At 49.9% G+C, this 21019-nt stretch overlaps 10 protein-coding genes across 10 annotated transcripts; 4 read left to right on the top strand and 6 right to left on the bottom strand.

Annotated features, from left to right (window-relative positions):
• Positions 1–145: 145 nt before the first annotated feature.
• Aspvir_007422 (uncharacterized protein) lies at positions 146–2169 on the top strand (the record flags this gene model as incomplete). Its single annotated transcript, XM_043270604.1, has 3 exons — positions 146–1321; positions 1375–1664; positions 1725–2169. The coding sequence occupies 3 exons, from the start codon at positions 146–148 to the stop codon at positions 2167–2169; spliced, it is 1911 nt and encodes a 636-aa protein (XP_043126539.1).
• A 390-nt stretch (positions 2170–2559) lies between these two features.
• Positions 2560–4335, bottom strand: Aspvir_007421 (cytochrome P450; the record flags this gene model as incomplete). The annotated part of the gene is made up of 4 exons (XM_043270603.1): positions 2560–2761; positions 2842–3026; positions 3084–4202; positions 4264–4335. The coding sequence occupies 4 exons, from the start codon at positions 4333–4335 to the stop codon at positions 2560–2562; spliced, it is 1578 nt and encodes a 525-aa protein (XP_043126538.1).
• A 711-nt stretch (positions 4336–5046) lies between these two features.
• Positions 5047–6483, bottom strand: Aspvir_007420 (nucleoside transmembrane transporter FUN26; the record flags this gene model as incomplete). Its single annotated transcript, XM_043270602.1, has 2 exons — positions 5047–6208; positions 6305–6483. The coding sequence occupies 2 exons, from the start codon at positions 6481–6483 to the stop codon at positions 5047–5049; spliced, it is 1341 nt and encodes a 446-aa protein (XP_043126537.1).
• Positions 6484–7069: 586 nt separating this feature from the next.
• On the bottom strand, positions 7070–9550 carry mdr2 (ATP-binding cassette permease mdr2; the record flags this gene model as incomplete). Its single annotated transcript, XM_043270601.1, has 3 exons — positions 7070–7561; positions 7617–8252; positions 8306–9550. The coding sequence occupies 3 exons, from the start codon at positions 9548–9550 to the stop codon at positions 7070–7072; spliced, it is 2373 nt and encodes a 790-aa protein (XP_043126536.1).
• A 607-nt stretch (positions 9551–10157) lies between these two features.
• Aspvir_007418 (Hsp90 co-chaperone CDC37) lies at positions 10158–11680 on the top strand (the record flags this gene model as incomplete). Its single annotated transcript, XM_043270600.1, has 2 exons — positions 10158–11116; positions 11176–11680. 2 exons carry the CDS (start codon positions 10158–10160, stop codon positions 11678–11680), a joined length of 1464 nt encoding a protein of 487 aa, XP_043126535.1.
• A 595-nt stretch (positions 11681–12275) lies between these two features.
• Positions 12276–13227, bottom strand: Aspvir_007417 (clathrin light chain CLC1; the record flags this gene model as incomplete). Its single annotated transcript, XM_043270599.1, has 4 exons — positions 12276–12627; positions 12724–12824; positions 12890–13125; positions 13188–13227. The coding sequence occupies 4 exons, from the start codon at positions 13225–13227 to the stop codon at positions 12276–12278; spliced, it is 729 nt and encodes a 242-aa protein (XP_043126534.1).
• Positions 13228–13688: 461 nt separating this feature from the next.
• On the top strand, positions 13689–15142 carry Aspvir_007416 (CTD-interacting domain-containing protein; the record flags this gene model as incomplete). The annotated part of the gene is made up of 5 exons (XM_043270598.1): positions 13689–13786; positions 13847–13938; positions 13988–14046; positions 14095–14236; positions 14292–15142. The coding sequence occupies 5 exons, from the start codon at positions 13689–13691 to the stop codon at positions 15140–15142; spliced, it is 1242 nt and encodes a 413-aa protein (XP_043126533.1).
• Positions 15143–15629: 487 nt separating this feature from the next.
• Aspvir_007415 (t-SNARE syntaxin TLG2) lies at positions 15630–16992 on the bottom strand (the record flags this gene model as incomplete). Its single annotated transcript, XM_043270597.1, has 4 exons — positions 15630–15905; positions 15968–16308; positions 16367–16899; positions 16970–16992. 4 exons carry the CDS (start codon positions 16990–16992, stop codon positions 15630–15632), a joined length of 1173 nt encoding a protein of 390 aa, XP_043126532.1.
• A 1498-nt stretch (positions 16993–18490) lies between these two features.
• On the top strand, positions 18491–19385 carry Aspvir_007414 (calmodulin; the record flags this gene model as incomplete). Its single annotated transcript, XM_043270596.1, has 6 exons — positions 18491–18493; positions 18602–18658; positions 18746–18761; positions 18881–19006; positions 19069–19281; positions 19351–19385. 6 exons carry the CDS (start codon positions 18491–18493, stop codon positions 19383–19385), a joined length of 450 nt encoding a protein of 149 aa, XP_043126531.1.
• A 377-nt stretch (positions 19386–19762) lies between these two features.
• Aspvir_007413 (uncharacterized protein) lies at positions 19763–20815 on the bottom strand (the record flags this gene model as incomplete). Its single annotated transcript, XM_043270595.1, has 2 exons — positions 19763–20747; positions 20802–20815. The coding sequence occupies 2 exons, from the start codon at positions 20813–20815 to the stop codon at positions 19763–19765; spliced, it is 999 nt and encodes a 332-aa protein (XP_043126530.1).
• Between the last annotated feature and the right edge of the window lie 204 nt (positions 20816–21019).

Here is a 21019-nt window from a genome sequence, read left to right as displayed (position 1 = left end):
GTTTTGGAAATACATCAATAGCCCTGACGTCCAGATTGTCCTCTTATGAATACCAGATTGAACGTCAAAATAAATCCCAATCAATGGCCGGATAGCCTGAAAGACCAACATAAATACAATAAACCGACAATAATCCCACATCACGATGCTGATACCGCCCTCACCAACGACTGCAACCTACACAATATCATGGGATTCGAAACCAACCTCGAAAGCACGCGGTGCCCAAAGAAGAGTCTATGGAAAACGGAGAGTTGATGCGCCGCGAGCAGTCCTTGAACAGGGCAGCCCATTAAAGACGCTGGAAAAGGCGACAAAGGAATCAGTTGAGGATGCCGTGGACTGCATACAAGCGAAATTGGCTGAAGTCAAATTGAACGAAACTCCTGCAGATTCGGAGAACGAGCAAGAACCTGCACAATCCTTGCATAAAGAAAATGAAGTGGAACGTACGCCCACACCAAAACTTGAGCCGCTGGAGCAAGAGATTATCCGTACTCCACCGCCTGTGCAAAATACACCGAAATCAGAGAAACGCTATGAGAGAATGGTAGAGGTCAGAATCACTCCGAGAGAGATAGAGGCAAAATCCCCGAGCGAGAAGAAACATGGGAGCGTTACAGGCAGCAAAGCTAGGAAGACGAGGCCGAAGAAGTCCGCACAACGTCTGTCCTCGGGCTGCGTCCCCGATGGAAAAGTCAACGCGTATGTCCGCGCCGTACTTGACGAGGCTGTATCGCCGATTGCCGCCCAGGGTGTTCAGAAATTCAGCTCGTGGGCAGCTCGAGCTGGCAATGCGCTTGAGGTTGTGAAGCTGGCTGAAGGGTCTTACGGAGAAGTATACAAGCTGCGATTGAGGGAGGAGGTTTGCATGAAAGAAATGTCCAAGTCGAAGCTGGCGCGCTTAAGGGCCTACGGTGATGGTGTATTCAAAGTCGTTCCGTTACGAGCGCAGAGCGGCCCCGGTTCGAAAAAGTTTACTAGCATTGAGGAAATCGTTTCCGAGGTCAAAATGCTCAAATACCTGGATCCGATTCCAGGATTTGCTCGTTTTCGAGAAATCCACGTGGTTCAGGGTCGATTTCCGGCCTCGTTCCAAGCTGCGTGGGACCATTATAAAAAAACAAAAGACGATTGCATGAATCCTAACCCTTCGAGTAAAAGGGCGTATCCCGATACACAGCTGTGGGCGATAGTGGAGATGGATGATGCCGGCTGCGAATTGGAGAAATTCTCCTGGTCTTCCATCTTCCAAATTTATGATATATTCTGGGGCGTTGCAATGGCGCTCGCCAGAGCGGAAGAATATGCACTGTTCGAGGTAAGTACCAGCATTGTATGCGCGGAAATAACCATTGGCTTACCGTGTTGAAGCACCGAGATCTTCACCTCGGCAATGTGTGTATCAAGACAACTCGTTCGGACGGCTGTATGGCGCCTCCATCCGATATCGAAATAATGCGTCAGTCATGGACCAGCGGCTTTGGCCTGAGCACATTGGAAACCACGATTATCGACTACTCTCTCTCGCGCGCGGAGCTGCGAGCCAGTGAGGATTCAGATGAAATTGTGGACATTGCTTCGTCAGATCTCGATAAGAAGCAAATTTTCGATGCCATCGGCCGAGACGAGGATGAGATTCTGTTGAGAGACACGTATAGACAGTAAGTCCGACCATTTTATAACATGTGATTTGGCTATCATCATATTAACTTGATATCTAGTATGCGCGCGGAGGTATACACAGGCAATCCCGTCGATACAGAAAAGACTCCCGATATTCCAGGCATCTGGGCGGAATACGCGCCTCGAACGAACCTCATTTGGCTTTTGTTTATTCTCAAAAACCTTCTCAAGAATTGCAAGACGGAGCCCTCTCAACCGGCCGCGACAAGGTTACCCTTGGCCCCCTGCTCACCCAATAAAAATATCGAAACGAAGCAGGCGAAAAAATCCGGCGAGAAAGCTAAGAAGCCACTTCTTGGTCAAACACATATCACGGAAGCAGATAAAAAAGTTGCTGACTTAAAGAAGTCACTGGAAGACAGACTGAAGTCCGTCTTAGACCTGCTAGATCTCGAACATGGCCACAAGGACATGTGCTGTGCTGCGGATCTGGTAGCGTACGCGATTGACTTGCAGTGGCTAAGCGAGGAGGATTTTTTCTGAATCTCATCATTGATACACCAGCATCTGGGAGGTGTCATTGGCTTATTTTGGAGTTAGTTACTTAACATGCATACAGGGTCATCGCAATGATAGCATCTTGACCCGACGTTGTACTATTATATTTTTTCTTGGATCATCCGCACAGCCATCGCCAATTTTGTGTTCTACATGTTTCCCATCATGTTCATCTTGGAGTGGAGGAAATGTTCATTTTCACTATTTAGGCTGCAATTCAAGGAACTGGCGCTATTTCATTCTTCAAGGTCATTAGACCCATTCTTCATGAGGGGAAAATCCCAGCTATGAAACCAAGTGAGCTGCTGAACGTAGGTGAGGAAACCTAAGGCACGCCCGTTGTACAAGGGGAGGAAACAGACTCTCGAGGCTACATTATGCGAAGGCAGCATTGAGCTCTACCATGCTGACTTCTTCATATCGGCCATCGGCGCGAGAGATCATTACCTTCAGTGGAGGCCTACTCCACAAGTTGTAGGATTCCTGGTCATCCCAGTCCCCGCTTTCAGGGCATAGTTCCATGTCTAAATGCCAGAAGACCTTGGCTAGGATGAGTCGCATTTCCGCATTGGCTAGGCTGGAACGAATTAATTATCTGACGAATTGGGGGCAATCTATTGAAGGGTTGGAATTGGGCTCCAGACTGGAATCACTTACTGTTGGCCAAGACAATTGCGAGGTCCGTATGAGAAGGGCTGAAAGGCCTCTTTCTTGTCCAAAGCAAAGCGGGAATTTGTTTCTTCCTCCGAACGCGCGAGCCAGCGTTCAGGATGGAAGGAATCCGGGTTGTGGAAGTTCGCGCTCGAGTGGAAGATCGACCAGAGAGATATCGAGACCGATGTCTACATCAGAGTCAGCTGAAAGGAACCGAGGGGAGTTCATCAGAGCACCGGACTCACCCCAGCAGGCACGTATTCTCCATTTATCATCGCTCCCTCCTCGGGAACAAGCCGAGGTAACATCGCAGGAATTGGAGGATAGATCCGCAGGCTTTCTTCCAGCACAGCATTGAGGTAAGAAAGCGAGGCAATAGCCGATAACCGAATCTCCGATGGATCCTGAAATCTGCTACGGATTTCAGTCACCAGTCGCCGGTAGACATTCGGGTTCTTTAGAAGATGGAAGGTACATCCAGACAGCAATGCAGCCGTGGTCTCACTGCCAACCAGAACCAAAGTCGCGGCGTTAGCGTCGATTTCTTTCCGCGACATGCGGTTCTCGTCGTCTTTATGCCTGAGGATATACGAGATGAAATCTGGGCGGTTTGTCTGTCTGTGCAACCGACGGCTGACTTTCTCCACGGTCAACTGGAAACTTGCCTCTCGTCGCTGATGCAGGTAGCTCGGGACTAGCAGCTTCGTCAAGGGGCTCAGGAAGGGGAAGAACCAAAGAACCCTAAGGTAGACGCTGAGCTTGACTGCGTCAAGCATGATGGATACCCACCAGTGATACTTGCTATCTTTCAGGCAGTGGAACGGCTCGCCAAAGGCGATGTCGCCGATGAGATCAAACGTGGTGTAGTTGTACCACCTGGTGATATCGACGACCTCCGAGCGCGAATGATGGAGTTGCTCGCGCAGCTTTTGGACAAGAAGGTCCGCATAGAAGTGCAGTAGCGGTTCCTGCTCCCGTAGGGCTCTGTCCGAGAATGCATGGGCAAGGAGCCGCCGCATGCGAATGTGATCGGACTCTGCTGCTGTGATGATTGCGTTCACGCCATTAGGAGTCGGGACATAGAGGGAAGGATCCTTGGGAAATGTTCTTTGGCCCTTTTTCGTTCTGTGTCCGTATATCTCTTTCCACGCCTGTGGAGTTCGGTAGACGAGTGCATTGGGACCAATGCGGACCACGTCGCCATATCTGTCATGAAGATCTTTGACTTTTGAGTGCACTTTGCCACGAATCTCCCAGACAAGAAGCGCAATTGGAGATATAGCAGCAATCTTGGGTCCTGGATATCGGCCCAAAGGATGGAAGTATATAGCATAGATTGAATGGCCGATCAGGTAGATAGAGCCCTGTTGTCTGGTCAGCATCCGACGGTGATAGTTTGCGGTTTGTGATTGCTTCTCTACGAACCAGAAGAATGCTCCAGCTCAGCATTGCCGAGAGCATTGGCCTATCGAAGACATCGTGAATCCACGGAGCCATTTTAAGTCAGATATTGAACTTCACTTGTAGTAGACCTTGATATGTGGCGATGCTTCTCATCAATGTTAGAGAATGAGGACCGCGGTTGTGAAGTATACACCGGAAGTATGTCGTTGGTGAGATATCATCGATCATCACTAGTGGGCTGAGAGTAGTTCAGATTCGATGATAAGGTCACGGCGTACTCAAGTACAACAGATGGAGACCAAAGGCCAGGTAGACGCTCAGCCATTGGTGTCTATTCATGGCCTGATCGTTCACTGTCCCTCACTTCTACCTTACCTGCAGCTGGAACGTCGAGCCGATCAAAACCGAACTTCATCATATCTAGAACGACTGGCAATGATGCACTACCTATCTTCAAATAGGATAACCAATCAAACACTTCGAGGTGGACTGCGAAAAGAGTGTGGATGTCGAAGGTAGCCTTAATAGGAAAATGTGTGGACAAGGGAGAAGCGAGGGCGGTTGTCACAAAGTACGGAGGGCAGTGACACGTTGCTACCGAGAAATACAGAACAAAGGAGATGCGTCAGGATTCTCGTTCGTGTCCTTCAAAGGATTCTCGTTCGTGTCCTTGTGCTCAAGGTGGAATGGCGAGTCCTCTTATTGGACAATGCAACAAACCTAGGTAGCATTATATGGTCATGATCCATGAATATTATAGGTCAAGCCTATCTCGTCTATATGCTCTTGCCTCCCAGAGGACATTCATATGTTGGCGACAAGGAAGCTCATGAGACTTCCTGCAGCCAAGCCACCCACAAGAACCATGCTCATGAATCCACCAGCGGCCTCTCGTTCATCCACAGAAACCCATTGACCAGTTCCCATCATACAGCTGCTGCCAAGGTATCCGTTGGAAATCCCGAACAAAAGCTGCACGACGAAGAGATAGAAGAAGTCACTCTGTACAATAGCCCCTCTCCCGCCAATGTTACAAAGCAGGTAAAGTGGGATGAACCCAAGGCGGGCCACAGAAATGAGGAAAAGGAGCCAAGGACGATGGGCTAATGAAAGACTGGGGACAATGACTGACATTCTCCCAATTAAATCACCGGCGTTCCAAAAGAGAAAAGCCACTGGAATGAAGACTTCTCGAGAGAATAACCGGGAACGACTGGAATCTTGATGTACGGACTCGATTTCTGCGGTGAAGACCGCGTACACCATAGTAACGGCAAAGCAAAGGAACAGAGCCGATGCAAGAAACCGTAGCTTCTTGAACAAAACCCAGAGACTCACCGTCTTATGAGCATAACCAGAGGAAATTGAATCGTGTTGCTCCTCTGGCAACTGTAGGGATATACCCGACCGTCGTCTGACAAGGGAAAGGAAGGCGACCAGCGACATAGCAGCAATTGTGGTGGCTGTGATGAAATACATGAATGCGGACTTTGATGAAGCCTGAGGCATGTTTTGTCCCTTTCTCTCCGGCACTGCCAAAGCAGAGATAATTTGCACCACACAGGGAAGCACGCCGGCTACTCCCTGTCCTGCCATAATCGCTTGTGTATATTCTTCTCTCCCGAACCCAGACACATAGGCAAAGACACCATTCTGATTGATGCCGGTTGCCAAGCTTGCCCCAAATACCATGAACATCAGAAAGCTGAAGTAGGCTTTAACATCGATATCTTTCATAAAGACTGTCGAAAGCGCCAACAGCGAGAAGACGACAATATTTATAAGTAGAGAAAGCGTTACTCGTCTCGGGTACGACGCTCCTTTCTGCAGTTTGGCGAGAATGAATGCGGAGCCCAGGTTAGTGATGGTCGAGACTGTTAGAATCGAAGGTTGGAAATGGGTTGCTACCCAGTTGTCCGACCGGAAACGGAGATAGAAATACGGTGCTGCGGCAAGAAACATGTTCCTAATCCAGGTACGGCAGAGTCAGAAAGCTTTCAGCTAAAATCGGCAGGATAGAGGTCAGATGGAGAAGGAGGTAACACAGGTGTGAGGAGCGTACCATGCCCACAACATTGACACCCCCAGAATAAAGAATACAGCATATTCATATCTGGAGAAAGGCGATTCATGCTGTGCTTGAGGGGAGATTGAACCATGATCATCGCCATCAACCTCCGTAGGGTGCACTATCGGCTCGTAGGCCTGTGGGCGAGTGATCAACCGCCGAACGCGATCCATTGCTGTTCTATATGGTTTGTTCAGTCCTTTCCAACAATAGGAAATGGATAGATGAAAAGGAAGCAATCAAGCCATAGTTAACATTTGATGGCTTTCAGGAACCACAGCCCGCCATGAAGCCAAGGTGCTTAACAGTGATGGTCGAAGGTGCTGTCAGGAGGAATGGTGCCAAGACTTGTGACCTACGATGTCATGTGTTGTTGCCTTATTTTTGGTTGCGTATAGCCTACGGACTGCTCCGTAGAGGAGACTCGAAAATCACCGATTTCGATTCCACGGTTTCAGAGTGTTGCAGATGGATGCGACTCGTGCACTGGGTTTGCCTATACTTCAATTTGTCTTACTACATGTCCAGGATGATTTTTCCCTCAAGGGACCTATTTCATCAATACCGAATGCCGCCAACATTTGACACTATTGACCGTCTAAGAAGAAATTTATAGACACAAAATAAAGGGGATATTCTATAGGCCAAGATGCCAAACTCGCAAAGAGGGGAGTTAACGTAAGAAAACAAAAGAAATAAGCGGACAAGCAAGGGAGCCTATGTGAGCGCCTCCCCCCACCCGAGAATCTATCCAAAGCACTAATCACTTTTCCGCGACTCAGGGGAGATGATGGTGTCCTCGGACACCTCTGTCACATCCTCGCTCGGCATGTCCCATGCGGTTTCCTGCGCCACTGGGTTGGCAGCAGTGACGGGCTGGTCCGTCACCTCACCGCCACTCAGCTGCCATTCCATCAATTTGGTGAAGGCGCCGTCAGGCCGAGCACTGAGCTCCTCATAACTGCCCTGTTCGGCTACCCTTCCGTCGGGACCAAGGACAATAATCGTATCGGATCTCTTAATTGTAGAGAGTCGATGAGCGATGCTGATGGTAGTATTGTTACCACGAAGGAGCGCGGTAAGAGCGCTGTTCACAAGAGTTTCCGACTCTGCATCGAGAGCAGAAGTTGCTTCATCAAGTATGAGAATATCAGGATCCTTGATCAGAGCCCGGGCAATCGCAATGCGCTGCTTCTGGCCACCAGAAAGCTGAGCGCCTCGGGGTCCCACCTGGGTGTCGAGGCCATCCGGCTGGACAACTGAGTCAGCTGCATGTGTAAACGAAAATGGAGGTCGAGTAACTTACAAAGTCACTTATAAACTGGCAGTTCGCCTTGCGCGCAGCTGCAACGATCTCTGACCGTTTGGCCTGAGGCTTTCCATACGCAATGTTCTCCGCTATGGTCCCCGAAAAGAGGACAGGCTCTTGGGAGACGATGCCAATCTTTCGTCGAAGGGATTTGGCGTTCATATGGGTGATGTCTTTGCCCCCGATTAGAACTCTTCCTTCGGTAGGAGAGTAGAAACGGAGCAAGATTGAAGCGATTGTTGATTTCCCACCTCCCGAGGGCCCAACGATTGCAACATTGGTCCCTTGCGGAATTTCGAAATAGAGATCCTTGAAAATGGGAACAGCAGGCCGAGTTGGGTAACTAAAAGTCACGTTTTCGAAGCGAATGGGTCCTCGCGCCGAGACGACCTTCTCGCCCTTGGTGGGAGATATAGTTGGCTGACGATCCTGCAATTCGAACAGTCGACTAGCTGCCCCGACACCTTTCATCAGTTCAGAGTAAAAGCTCGAAAGACCGAACATGCTTGACCCTGCGTACGCCGTGTACATCAGGAATGAAGTTAATTCTCCAATGGTTATGGCACCGGATTGGACCATGCCTCCTCCTACGTAGAGCAATGCCAGGATGGTCATGTTGCCAGCGAACCCGGTCTAGATAAGGTTAGATCTATGATAAGCGGTAGGGTTGGGTGACAGATGCGTACGGAGCTAAAGAACGTGGCACTGATCAAGGATTCCCTTTTGCCAAGGTCAAAAATCTTTCGCACTTGATTGTTATACCGGCGAACCTCGAGAACCTCGCCAGCAAAGGACTGGCTAGTCTTGACATTGCCCAGACGCTCCTCCGCAATCTTAGTCAATGTTCCAAGATTTCTCTGGATTTGACGACTCAGGTTTCGAATCGCTCGTCCGTAGAAAAACGCCCCAAGGCCGATAGGAGGGAGGAGGAGAGCCAGTATACTGGAGAGCTTGAGACTGACATAGGCCATTAAACCGAACCCTGCTGCACCGCTAACTGCCGCGCGCAGTCCATCGGATAGGTTCTGTGTAATACTCTTGCCGACAATAATGGTATCAGAGCTAAGACGAGAAATCAAGTCACCGACCCGATTCGCATCGAAGAACTCTGCATCTTGCACAAACGTCTGGCGGAAGAGTTTCGAGCGAAGCCTGGCAACGATGCGCTCACCAACGATACGCAGGATGATAATGCGACCATAGTTCGCCGCAGCGCCCAGAGTGAGAATTCCAGCCAACGCACCATAGAACATGGGAAGGCTCAGACCGAAGAGCTCATTACCACCTTCTGTAGTCGCTTTTGTAGCAGTATCCATGATCTTCCCAATTGAAAATGGAATGGACATTGTAATACCAGACGATACCAGCAAGAAAAGAAAGGCGAAGCCGAGCTTCTTCGCCTCCGGTCGAGCGATCAGTAAGAGCCTCCATATTTCCCTGAATCCGGACTTCTTTCCAGCAGCACCATCTTTGGCGAGCTTCGCGCTGAGGTTGACCTGTGCTGCCTGAGCGGCTTTCTCTGACAGCTCAAAACCTTTCTCGATGTCCTCATGCTCCTGATCCTGGTGTATCTCTGACCTCACTCCCTGACCGCCAGTCGACTCGACGTTCGGCTTTGCCTCCAATGGTCGCTGGGAGGTGGAGAGGAGTCTGACTGTACTCACAAACCGCGGTTGAACGGTTGAAAAACCTTTACTATAGACATTGGCGTATAACGAGGAGGCGATTGCGGATTGACGCGGGAGCGGATTCCAACTGTTGCTTATTGACCCGATGCAGCCCGAAAACCGTCGGACGAGACCATTGCGAGCGCTCTGCGTTGAAGAAATTGCGCAGGCGTTGGGATATAGCTCAGCAAAGAGTGCTTGTCGAGGAACTCGCTTCGTGCTCAACCCAGGAGCCCAGCAGGGAAGCGATCTAATCCCGCGCATCTGGAAATTTGGAGAGAAGATGCGGAATTGGACGGGGATTCAGAATGATGTCACGGAAGAGAAGCTGGATGCCATATCTCGTCACGGGAACACTAATCTTATGCTGATCATGACACTGTCGAGCTCAATTGCCGCTCAAGGAATGGACAGGTGTTTGCAACGCTGATGCGACGTAAAATGCGAGCGTCAGCTGAAGTTGAAACTATGCTTGTTCGGTCGGTCGGACAGGCATCGGAGTCGGCAGTGCGGCTTTCCCAAAGACAAGATTCTGCCATCTTGAACCGCCTTCCACGGAGGTTCGGCCGCAATCGAAGCTGATCGAGAGCTTTCGATGCATGTGACTTAAATATACATGAGGTTCACATTTGTTTTGAGCCACTAATTATCTTGCTGGCCTTGATCGAGTAGCTTGAGTCATTCAAACTTGATGATCTCTACCAGCTTTTCTCTTGAATCGCACATCTTTGTGGACATAATTGTCTCTTATTATCATTCATCGTCCATACTGTTGTAATACTTTGTTTCTACCCCGCCTATCGCACGGTTTCGCACCCCTCATAATACCAGCAACGGCTTTTCCTTGAGCGTATTACCACGAATCGCCGCGATGGTTTTGGACTACAGCAAATGGGATGCTCTTGAACTGTCCGATGATTCGGATATTGAGGTTCACCCTAATGTCGACAAGCGCTCCTTCATTAGAGCAAAGCAGGCTCAGATCCATCAGCAACGGCAGCAGCGCCGTATGGAGATTGAGACGCTTAAGTACGAGCGAATTATCAATGACGGTCTCCTCTCACGTATAGATAAGCTCCTTGCATTGCTTCGCGAGCATGAAGGATCTTCACGGGATCCTGAGGAGCTGGTCTTCCAAGCCGTGATGGAGTCGGCAAGCAACCCCGCTGAAGACCAGGCACCTGCCCCACCAGAGGGCGTTCATACACACGAAAAGGAGCAGCCAAAGTACTCTCAAATGCTAAGTGCTTTAGTTGATCAAGTTAAGAAGGAGATCGGCGAGTCGAGTCCCGATAACCGATACCAGGCATACATCAAGGGTGTAGAAGGTCACCAGGACAAAGTTCAGGGGTTACAGAAAGAATTGCTGGCTCGCCTTGCGCAGCTGGAGAAGGAAGAGTCCAGCAAGATTACGAGCGATATGCTGCATACTGGATTCGACACATCCTACGTATCAAAATCAAAGGATAAGGGCAAGGCACCGGCTACGGCGAAAGCAGAATCTGTGGAACTTCTAAATCCACGTGCAGTACAAAATGAGGCACCGAAAGCTGATGATAACGAGCAAGTCGACCCGGAAGATGTCAAAGCGAGCGATCTGGCGAAGAAGTTTGCTCGCATCAACCGTAATGACTATAGGGCATTGCTTCAATTTATCTCGGAACATCCAGAGATTGTCGCAGAGAAAGAGACAGATGGCCTTCTAGTTGAAGCTTTCAACAGCCAGATGGAAGGAAATGAGGAGTATGCTCGTCAGTGCGTACACCAGGGGCTGTTGTTGCAATATTGCCGTTCTCTAGGTCGAGACGGAATCTCACTTTTCTTCAAGCGGTAAGTCCAAATTGATCATTAAATGTGTGGGATTGTTGCTAAGATAGTCTGATCAACAGAATCACGACGAAAGACCATCAAGCGTCAACACTTTTCCGTAACGACGTGAACGAAACCTACAACAAAATCAAAACCCGCGCAGCGGAACTTGCCAAAGATAGCTCAGCTGCCAATGACCCTGCTGGAGTAGAGCAGATTCAATTGCATGCCGTGGATCCCAACACCAAGATCACTATCAATATCCCGCCCGCAGACAGCAATGACCCGGCAGAGATTGAAGCTCGCAAGATCTTCGAGTCTTTCTCGGAAGATCTGCAGAAGGCATTGGCCTCGGAATCCCTTGATAAAGTCAACAAGGTACTTGGTAAAATGCCCGTTAACGAAGCCGAAGAAGTTGTGGAGAAGCTCGGGGCTGGCGGCTTGCTAAGCCTTGAGGAAGGCATCGTTGACGCGACCACAGAAGAAGGCAGGAAGAAGCTTGAGGAAATTGAAGCTGAGGGCAGAAAGGAAAAGCATGTAGAAGATATTGGTGAACCTGGCGGAGATGTTACCGAGTTGGATTAACGCAACTGGGGAATGTTATAGTTACTCTTTGAGCTGATTGAGTCCAGTCATCTATTCTGCTCAATGTATTGCAGACAGTATCCAGGGTTATTCTCTCCAGCTTTTGAAGGATTCCAATCAAGACCATGTGACAACTGCCACTCGTCGGCAATCTACTGCATGCTACCCTAGGTTTAACCCCTGGCGAATTATGCAAATTCTCTAGGGTAGAGCCGCATGGAAGGTGAACGGAAGGTAACTATAGGAGCAGTTGTACATACATTTAACGAAGCTGATAAATAGAAGGTAAAAGACCGAGGTTTAGAAACACAGGTGCCAGAAGGATATGCCAGTAGTAAATGAATCAAAAGCTGTAGCTGAAGCGAATACGCAACCATGACCATCAAAGCAGGAAACCTCGCGCTCCAATCATTGTGGATCAAAATGATAAAACGGAAGGCATCGTTGATCAAACGCGAGTAATGGTGTTCGTGAGCAAGATGCGAGAACGATATGAAACAGGGTGTATTGTCATTAGATAATTTATTTCTTTCAGTCTCTCGATGATCCGTCGTCCTCTGTCTTGCTTGTCATGTCAAGGACCGGCGCCCGACCTCTAGATCCCGCTGACACCTGGGGCATTCTGATCCTTCTTCAGATCCAGTAGCAACTCACGGAAACGCTCCTTGCCTGATCCACTGGCACCACCTTTTGCGCCCTTCCCTGAGATGTCGACGAGCTTCGCGATGCGCTCCCAGCTGGTGCCACCGGCAGAGGTGTCTTCCCTGTTGGCAAGGAATTGTTCGGCATCAGCGCGGGTTTGAGCCCGGAGCTTGTCCGTCTTGTTGTTGTAAGATACATAGAAATCGTCGATGTCCTCCCGAGCTTTCTTGATAGTCGCCTCCTTCTTCTCGTTCGAAATTTCGGTACGGCGGGCGATTTCTGCGTCTCGTCTCTCACGCCATTCCCTTTACAATCCATATCGTCAGCGTGCGGATCCTCGCAGGTGGGCAAGAGCATAAGGAGCGGAGCGTTGTGCAAAACAGCAAAGCTATGTGACGTACCTGACTGGCTCTGGCTCTTCCTCTGGCTCTTTGTAAGAAGGATAGCCGGTTGGCGGGAAGGGTGCGCCTGTTCCGGTGATTGTACCGCCAGGAGCAACTTGCTGTTAGGGAGAAGGGTATCAGTGCTCCGCAAACGACCTCGGCCCTAAGACGAGCAAAATAATACCTCATTCTGTGTCTCTATAGCAGGAAACGAAGACTCAAACCCCGAGATTTCCTCAGGTGCTGCTTCGCCAACCACGGCTCCTTCCGCACCACCCAGTAAATCATCACCGATATCTGTAGCAACGTGGTCTTGAGCAGTAGCAAATTGTTCGGCATCATCTCCAAGAATAGCGCGCTCCCGAGCAAGGAAGTCGTTTTCATCCGATGCGCCGTTGGTTTCGACAACGTCAGTCTGGCCTGGGTGTATCCAGATTAGCATCGTCAATCAGGTACTAGCGGGACTGTTGCGGGCAACCAACCCGCAGAGAAGTCCTCCAGTGAGGGGAAACGGTCCGCCATTTTTGAGTAGTAATTGAGGTGTTAGAAGTCCCGGGACTGGCCTGCAAGTGCTGTAGATCAATGTGGATGAAGGAAATGAGATTGAGGTTGAATGTAATGTTCCAGCTGGCGCTTTTGAGGAGGTGTGAAGTGAGTGTTGATGGAGCCCGGGGATTCTGCCGCGGAGGGCGGTCAGGAAGCTTCCGTAGTTGGTGTGGAGCTTCGATGAGCTTCACTTCGTGAACACAGTCACCTTCACATTACTTACATATCATATCTTCGATGATCTGCTCTCACTCGAAGCTGCTTATGCTGTTTGTGTTTCTCAATTGACCTCACGCTGGCATTCATTCATTTGTCAATATAACTTGCTGCTAAGCTCCTCAAATCTCGAGCAATACCGCCAAAGCATCCAATTCAGCTGGTTTCAACTCATCAGCGCATCGCTTTCTAGACGCGTTCAGTCGTGGCTTTCTTTCAGCATGGCATACACTGATGATGCTGTCAAAGCTAAACTCTCAGCGCTAAACGAGACGCAGGAGGGTATCGTCACAGTTGCCCAATGGGTTATGTTTCACAGGTAATTGGGCCACAGTAATGAGTTTCTTAGAGGAGATGCTAATTACTTCTCCACATTCAGACGACATGCAGAACGAACGGCGCAACTTTGGCTACAGAAACTTCGCGATTCGCCTGCGCCCAAACGGCTGAACCTTATCTACCTTGCTAACGGTACAATCTTGCAAATCGGACCAGTGCTCTTGAACTAACGAGTGGTTAGAAGTCGCACAACAATCAAAAGCCAGACGGAAGGATGATTTTCTCATCGCATTCTCTCCGGTTGGTACTTCTTTGCGTGGCGTAAGAATGGAGGTTAATTCAATGTAGATCATTGCGGAGGCCATGGCAACTGCATACAAAGGTGCTTCAAACGATATCCAGCAGAAGCTCCGACGAGTTGTTGAGGTGTGGAGGCAACGGTCAATTTTTGAGATACCTATTCAGGAAGCTATAGAGGCTCGCGTGGATGGTAAGCTTTTCTCGTTATGTCCGGCCTAAGTTTCAACTGGCTTATCGAATTATAGAGATTGATAAGTCACGCTCGACCGGTAAAAAGCCATTGTTGGGCGGATCCCTTTTCTCGAGCCCGTCTGGTTCAGTCCCATCCGAACTTCAGCCGCTGGTGCCTCTGCAAGCAGCTTTGTCCAAAGCGACAATGGCCTCCGGTGCGTCTGCTACTGCAGCAAATGGAGAGTACGACAAAATGCATGATCCCGCTGCACCCCTACCAACTCCTCCAGTGCACGCTGCACGTCTAAGCCAACTATTGAAAGCGCTTGCAAATGCTGAAAGTTCTGTGTCCGAGGTCATCAAATCGCGCTTGGCGCTTATCGATGGTCTTGAGAAGCTTCTTGAAACCAATCGTGCAGCCTTATCAAAAGAGCAGTCCGTTCTCTCGCAGCTGTCTGAAAGGAAGGCGGAGACCGAAGCGAAGAAGCGGGACGTAGAAGATAGCATCATGAGAGGACTTTCTGTCGACAATCCCCCCGTGGCTCAGCCTAGCGACGCGGGCACTGAGGCACCAGCCGTGGGTCGTCCGGAGGTCGAGGCTTTAACGCCCCCGCCAGTGGAAGCAATCACCCCTGTTGGGTCCCCGAAGCAAGGTCCCCAGGAGAAAATCCCAGAGTCCGTGGAGGAGGCTCAGGTGGATGGTTTTTCGCTTCCAGGCATCGGACAGCCTACCAATATTGTGCAATCTGATACGGAACTACCAGGTCTGTTGAATCTTTCCAGCCTGCTCCAGCAGAGCAGTCCCAACGGGGTCAACTCGAAGAAGCGTAAGGTTGCCCACGAAGAGGAGGACTATGCGCAATTCGCTAGCGGCGACCTGGACGCTGATGTCGCTGAGTTACTGAATCAGGAGGGCTATCCGTAGGAGAGGTAGCATCCTTAAAGCATCTAAGCTGCCGGTCCTACTTTTCTCTTCCGGGCATTCTGCTTTATATTCTGGCTTTGATCCGTATTCCCCAACATAGTTTCGTTACGCTGTGAAGTTACTTCTGGTAGGCTTGGTCTATTCAATCTCCGTCTGCAATGTGACCGATATCGAGCTGGAGTTATTTGTCAGATTATTACAATGGAACCTTTCTCTTGTGACTTCCAATTTTGACTCTGGCAGCGTCGCTGTCCCAGGACATGAGCATCGTATGTAGGTTCCGTTCCGATAGCTAGTTCAATGACAGGCACTACGAAGCATCTCGTTTCCCGTTTTCTTTAAGATGCCACTGTAAAGGCAAGACACAGAGAGCGATGGGCCTAGATAAATTACAAAACTAGACCTAATCCGATCACCGCTTCCTGAAGGCGCTATAGAGGATGATATTATGCATTATTCTTGTCATAACCGTATCTGTCAAGTATGACTACCCATTTATACCCGGTTCGAACAACTTGTCCTCTGAAGACTGAATCGGAAACGGACGCCTCTTTCGACGATAGACAGATGTGGATGTTCGAGGAAAAAGACTCGGTGGCTGCTCAGCTGGCGGCTGTTCGACGGGTGGGGGAGGGGACGGTGTAGGAGCTGATGAGCTATGCTTCTTTGGTTTGACTATTAGTAGGATGATCATCCCTGCAACCAGGATGATAAGTAGAAGGAGGATTTTGCGTTTTGTCGTCCGCCGTTGATAGTTGGTGGCCTTTAAGCAGCATTTGTCAGTCCATTGGCAGTCCCTCGATCTCTCATAAGCGATGAACATACCACTTTCAGTTCCTTCTCGGCTGCCTTGACCTCAGTACCCATCCGTTCGATATTGTAGTCTATCCGGTCAAGCATCGTTCCCTGGTCGATGACCATCGCTTGTAGTTCACGAAAGATGTCAGACAACTCAATGATGCTCTTTGCGATGTCGTTGATCTCCCGCTCTCGTTGCTCAATGGCTTCGTCATGTTGACCGGTGAGTCGCTGTGACGTTTGCATGAGAGTCGATTGAGAAAATGACTTGTCTGCGTCGGACTCCATTAATGAAGGATCCATGTAGGGATTCTGTGGCGTCGGGGTGCGGTCAAAAGGCGCCGCAGCACCCTCCAGCCCTCGTAATTCTGTCAAGTCGCGGGTTACAACATTTTCCCAATGGCCATGAAGGGTAACGGTGCATACTCTTCAGATAGGTGCTCTGCTTCTTCCTAAACCGAGCACTAGCCTCTTGTACCCTGGAAGCCAAGGATATTTGGATGTTCTTCGCCATGGTCTCGTCCCCTGCACTCACGCCGCCCTGTTGCTTGGCCTCGCGCACCATCACTTCGATCCTCTGAATCGCCTTCTGACAGTCATGGAACCCACGAGTTATATCCTGCGTGAGTCGCTCGATCATACGTTCATCCTGCTTCCTTACATCCTCGTCGCCGAAGCCCGGTAGCAAATGCTTCTGGTGTAGCTTGTCCAGCTGTGCCGACTTTTGCGCAATGTCCGCGAGCAACTCCGTCACCTCGTCTTGAACATCGACCCACCGCGGGGGCAGGAGATCCATCTCAATGATCGCATCGCCATCGTCTTCTAAGCCGCCGGAGTCAGATATGAGTCTGCGACTCTCTTCGGATTGTGAGGGTGTGTCGGTGAAGCCATTGGACGGCCCGATATAACGTGGCTTCTTGGCTGGGTGGTACGCGAATGATTGACGGTAGGAGATGTATCTGGGAAGGACAGTAGTATTGTCAGCTTTTCCTGCCAGCTAAGTAAGTCTTAAGGGCTGTAGAGGAGTACAGGTTCGTGCGGTCCCGCCACATTGCGATAGATAATCTGGGGTATGAGCGATTCCTGTGGTAGTCTTCGGTGGAGAGCGGCCTAGCTTGTCCGGATCATCGTCGGTAAAATATGAAGTTCTGTGATGGTGTGTTATATGACAGTGGAAAGCAGAGGCTGGCGAGGAGCAATAATGCGGTCGGAATAGGGTATAGTGTGAAAAGGGAAGGAATTTGAAACTTATAACTTGTCGCAATCACAAAGATATCGCCGACATCCGCAGCTCCATCACCAACAATGGCCCACGTGAAGGGGCACCTGTCCGTATGACGCCATGCCGCTTCAGGGAAAGCCGTTCTGGTACTCCGTACTTCCCGTAACGGACCTGTAAGCTGGGCTCTCCCCAGATTCATCAGGGAGGTGCCTGGTAAATAAGGAATTATTACGCATATTTGGGATCTTTGTTGTACAGAAAGGAAAATTTAGCGGCGCTGACGATATTCTACCTTGGATATTTACGACGTGGTCAGTACAGCAATATGGGTGGAAGTAATTAGTATCAGAGGAATGCTCAATCTTATAAAAGAGCACCATGGCAATCTAGCTAGATGGATGGATCATGATACTGGGAGTGACAATCTCCACCTCAAACTGTTTGTCTCGCCTGTTGATCAATGTACTAGAAATCGTCACATCCAGGGGTACACACATTGAATTCGTGGCTCGGTTCCGGAATCCAGACAGATGATTGAGTTTCTGGAGAGGCGTGTACGTCCGCCGCGTTCCAAATGTATTAGACAAATTTGAATCGGTCAACGTAGGAAACGAGGCTCAAGGACAGACATCACCAGGCAGGAACATTGACAGGCAAGTCAGCCAGGCTATGTGTACAAGACACGGTATATAGATGAGAATATGCTGTGCTATAAAAAGCTGAATAGTCGATTTTTAAAGAGCACTGCCACCGCTAAGGACCGATAACCAGAACTTGTTGCGTTCAAGCTTCGCTACTCGCCTTAGATCCACGAGGCGTCGTCAGCAACGTAGGTACCCTAGTAACAGCCCGGATATGCCAAAGGGCGGGACTCCGATGGCACTATGGGTATTTCTGAGCGCAGTTGCATATGCTGGACAAAATTCTCCGCAGCAGAGTCATAAGATCCGAGAGCCTCTGCCCTCTGCAATAGATAATGGAGACGGCATACAGTCAGTAAGCTTGTCCTGCCAACCTTCAGCAGTTCAGCCCTTCAGCCCACTTCGGGCGCTTTGGCCAGGAGGTGCTCCGCGCGGGTCACGTTTTCAGCCGTCAGTCCTAAGATTAAGCGACGGCCTGGTTTGCCAGGCATCCAGCTCGTTCTCTGGCGGGTCCAGTTTATTATTGTCGACTTGGCTCAGCTTCCCCTTAAACACTTCTTCCCCCCGCTACCATCACCACCTCGCTAAACCACCGGCTGTCCAACCTTTATATACCCTTTACAGGCCACTGTTCAACCAGCTCAACATTTTCCATTTTCCTCTTCACTTTCATTCTCCTTTTCCACCATGGTATGCGTTCATGTTCAATCGCCTTGCCTAGTCCTGCTGAAATCCCCCACTTTGCGGGGCAGATCGACTGATATTCTGGACAAAAGTTGCTGACACCCCAACGTTTAGGCCGACTCTTTGACTGAGGAACAGGTTTCCGAGTACAAGGAGGCTTTCTCTCTCTTCGTAAGTGAACTGTTTTAGTCCCTAGTCGTTGCATAAGAGGAATTTCCACAATATTGAGAGTGCGCTCACACGAGATTCGACCTATAGGACAAGGATGGTGATGGTTAGTGACCTTTTTTCCGCTTCTCGAACGTCGGCTTCCGTGTGATCATGTTCAAATGCCGACTTACAATATCCGGAAATGACCCATCAATACTGATAATATCTACGTTTGACTATTAGGCCAGATCACCACCAAGGAACTGGGCACTGTGATGCGCTCCCTGGGCCAGAACCCTTCCGAGTCAGAGCTGCAAGATATGATCAACGAGGTGGATGCTGACAACAATGGCACCATCGATTTCCCTGGTATGCGGATGCATCTGGCTGACCCCCGGGAGGGAGGAGCACAATCATTAACTCGTATTCAGAATTCCTTACTATGATGGCTCGGAAGATGAAGGACACCGACTCTGAAGAGGAAATCCGGGAAGCTTTCAAGGTCTTCGACCGCGACAACAACGGTTTCATTTCCGCTGCGGAGCTGCGCCACGTTATGACCTCTATCGGAGAGAAGCTCACTGATGACGAAGTTGACGAGATGATCCGCGAGGCGGATCAGGACGGTGACGGCCGGATCGATTGTATGTGATCAAACATCTTTCTTCTGTTGGACCCCGCTTCACATGGGACATTTCACTAATTGTTTATAGACAACGAGTTCGTTCAGCTCATGATGCAAAAATAAGCGTTTCGTTCAGCTGTTCTGTTCATTCTTAGCTAGTCGGGTGTCAATACATATATCCACTCTTCCCGTCTGATCTTCGTTGCTATTACGACTGTAGCTGATAGATATGGAGTATGGATTGAGGTTTGGCTTTTACGACCCTTCTGCTCGAATCTGTTGGTTCTCCTGGGAACTCCGAGATGATTGGTCGGTCTCTGACTTAAGCGATTTGGGTAATTGATGAAGGGTCTCAGTAGGACATTATATGTCTGGTTACTTCCACGTATTCAGTGTGATCGCCTCGTTTTTCTTCTAATGGCTCTTTGCTCGCCTTTTGTCGTCATCATACCTGAATTCTACTCATGATCCGAGTGCTCTCGGGCATTCAGACATTGCATTCATCTGTTAAACCTGAAAATCTCCATAAACTGCCTAGCCAGGTCCGTTCCTGCATCCGGGTCCGGGTCATCGTCCTGCTGTAGGGCATGACCCTCATTGCTTGGTGCCGTCCGTCCCATTTTCTCTTGTAATTTTAATTTCTTCAACTGCTCTTTCACCTCTCTGCCAACGTCTGGTACAAGGATCGCTTCTCGCGCTCCCTCGATCCCCAGCTTGGTCCAGAACTCCCGGATCAGGGCTGCAGTTGCAACGTACTCAGCATCGATATCTGCGTCTTCTATACCGCCGAAGAGCGCGAGTTCGATCCCTGAGTCATGGTCACGATCCGAAACGTCGGTGGCCCCGCCCAGATTCACCCCTCGTTTAGACTGTACGTATTGAGCCGAGATAGAGGTCACCAGCGACGGGCCCCTGTATTCTATCTCCACAACTGTGCCTCGGACCCGGGCCGCGGGCTGCGTCTGCCGCACGTCGCCGATGCGTACTCGGAAATCGCCGACATCGTAGACCATGCCCCCGGGCACAGCTACTGTATGTCGATGGCACCAGAAGGGTTGGCAGGCGTAGACGAAATGCTTAAACAGAGCTCCGGAAGAAGGCAGAGGCACGGTGGTCATAACCATGCCTGAACCACCTGCTGCCGCGGTATTGCTTGGAGTGGCTGAACCCGAAGCAGGGGTGAGTCCAGGCTGGGGAGTAGCAGCATTCGGGACGGCGGTCTGCCCTGTCTTTTCGGGAGTCTGGGATGTGTGGATGAATCCGTGATTGGGATAGTAGGATAATGACAGAAATTGCATGTACCGGGGTTGAGCTTGTCGCTGGGGCCCTGATCCAGGCACGCAGGAAGGAGTATCCCTCATCAACTTATGCTCCAAGGCCCATCGGCCTATTGCGACAGGCTCCTCTGCGACGGCGGAGTGCAGCCGTTCTGTGATGGCCGCGAGGGCTGTAGATGCATTTGGGTTTGCGGGGATGAAGAACACGCTGGACAAGCAGTTAGCATTAGGTGGCTAGAACGAGAACTCGAGACGCATCTACCCTGTGATAGGCATTGGATGTTTATTCCCACGAGACAAGGTTATGAGTCAAAGTAAAGTGAATTAAGTATCAATCTTGTGAATGCCGATTCTGTCACAATATCACCCAAACTGAATATAAGTAAATGGATTCTGATTAAAAGAAATTTGCGGAGCCGTGAAAGTGTTCAAGACTAGGCCACTGGAGAGAGCATCCAAAAGATCAAAGTAATGGAACAA

The sequence above is a fragment of the Aspergillus viridinutans genome (genome assembly GCF_018404265.1).
Source record: "Aspergillus viridinutans IFM 47045 DNA, scaffold_5, whole genome shotgun sequence".
Lineage (NCBI taxonomy): Eukaryota > Fungi > Ascomycota > Eurotiomycetes > Eurotiales > Aspergillaceae > Aspergillus > Aspergillus viridinutans.
This window is presented reverse-complemented; position numbering and strand designations above follow the sequence as displayed.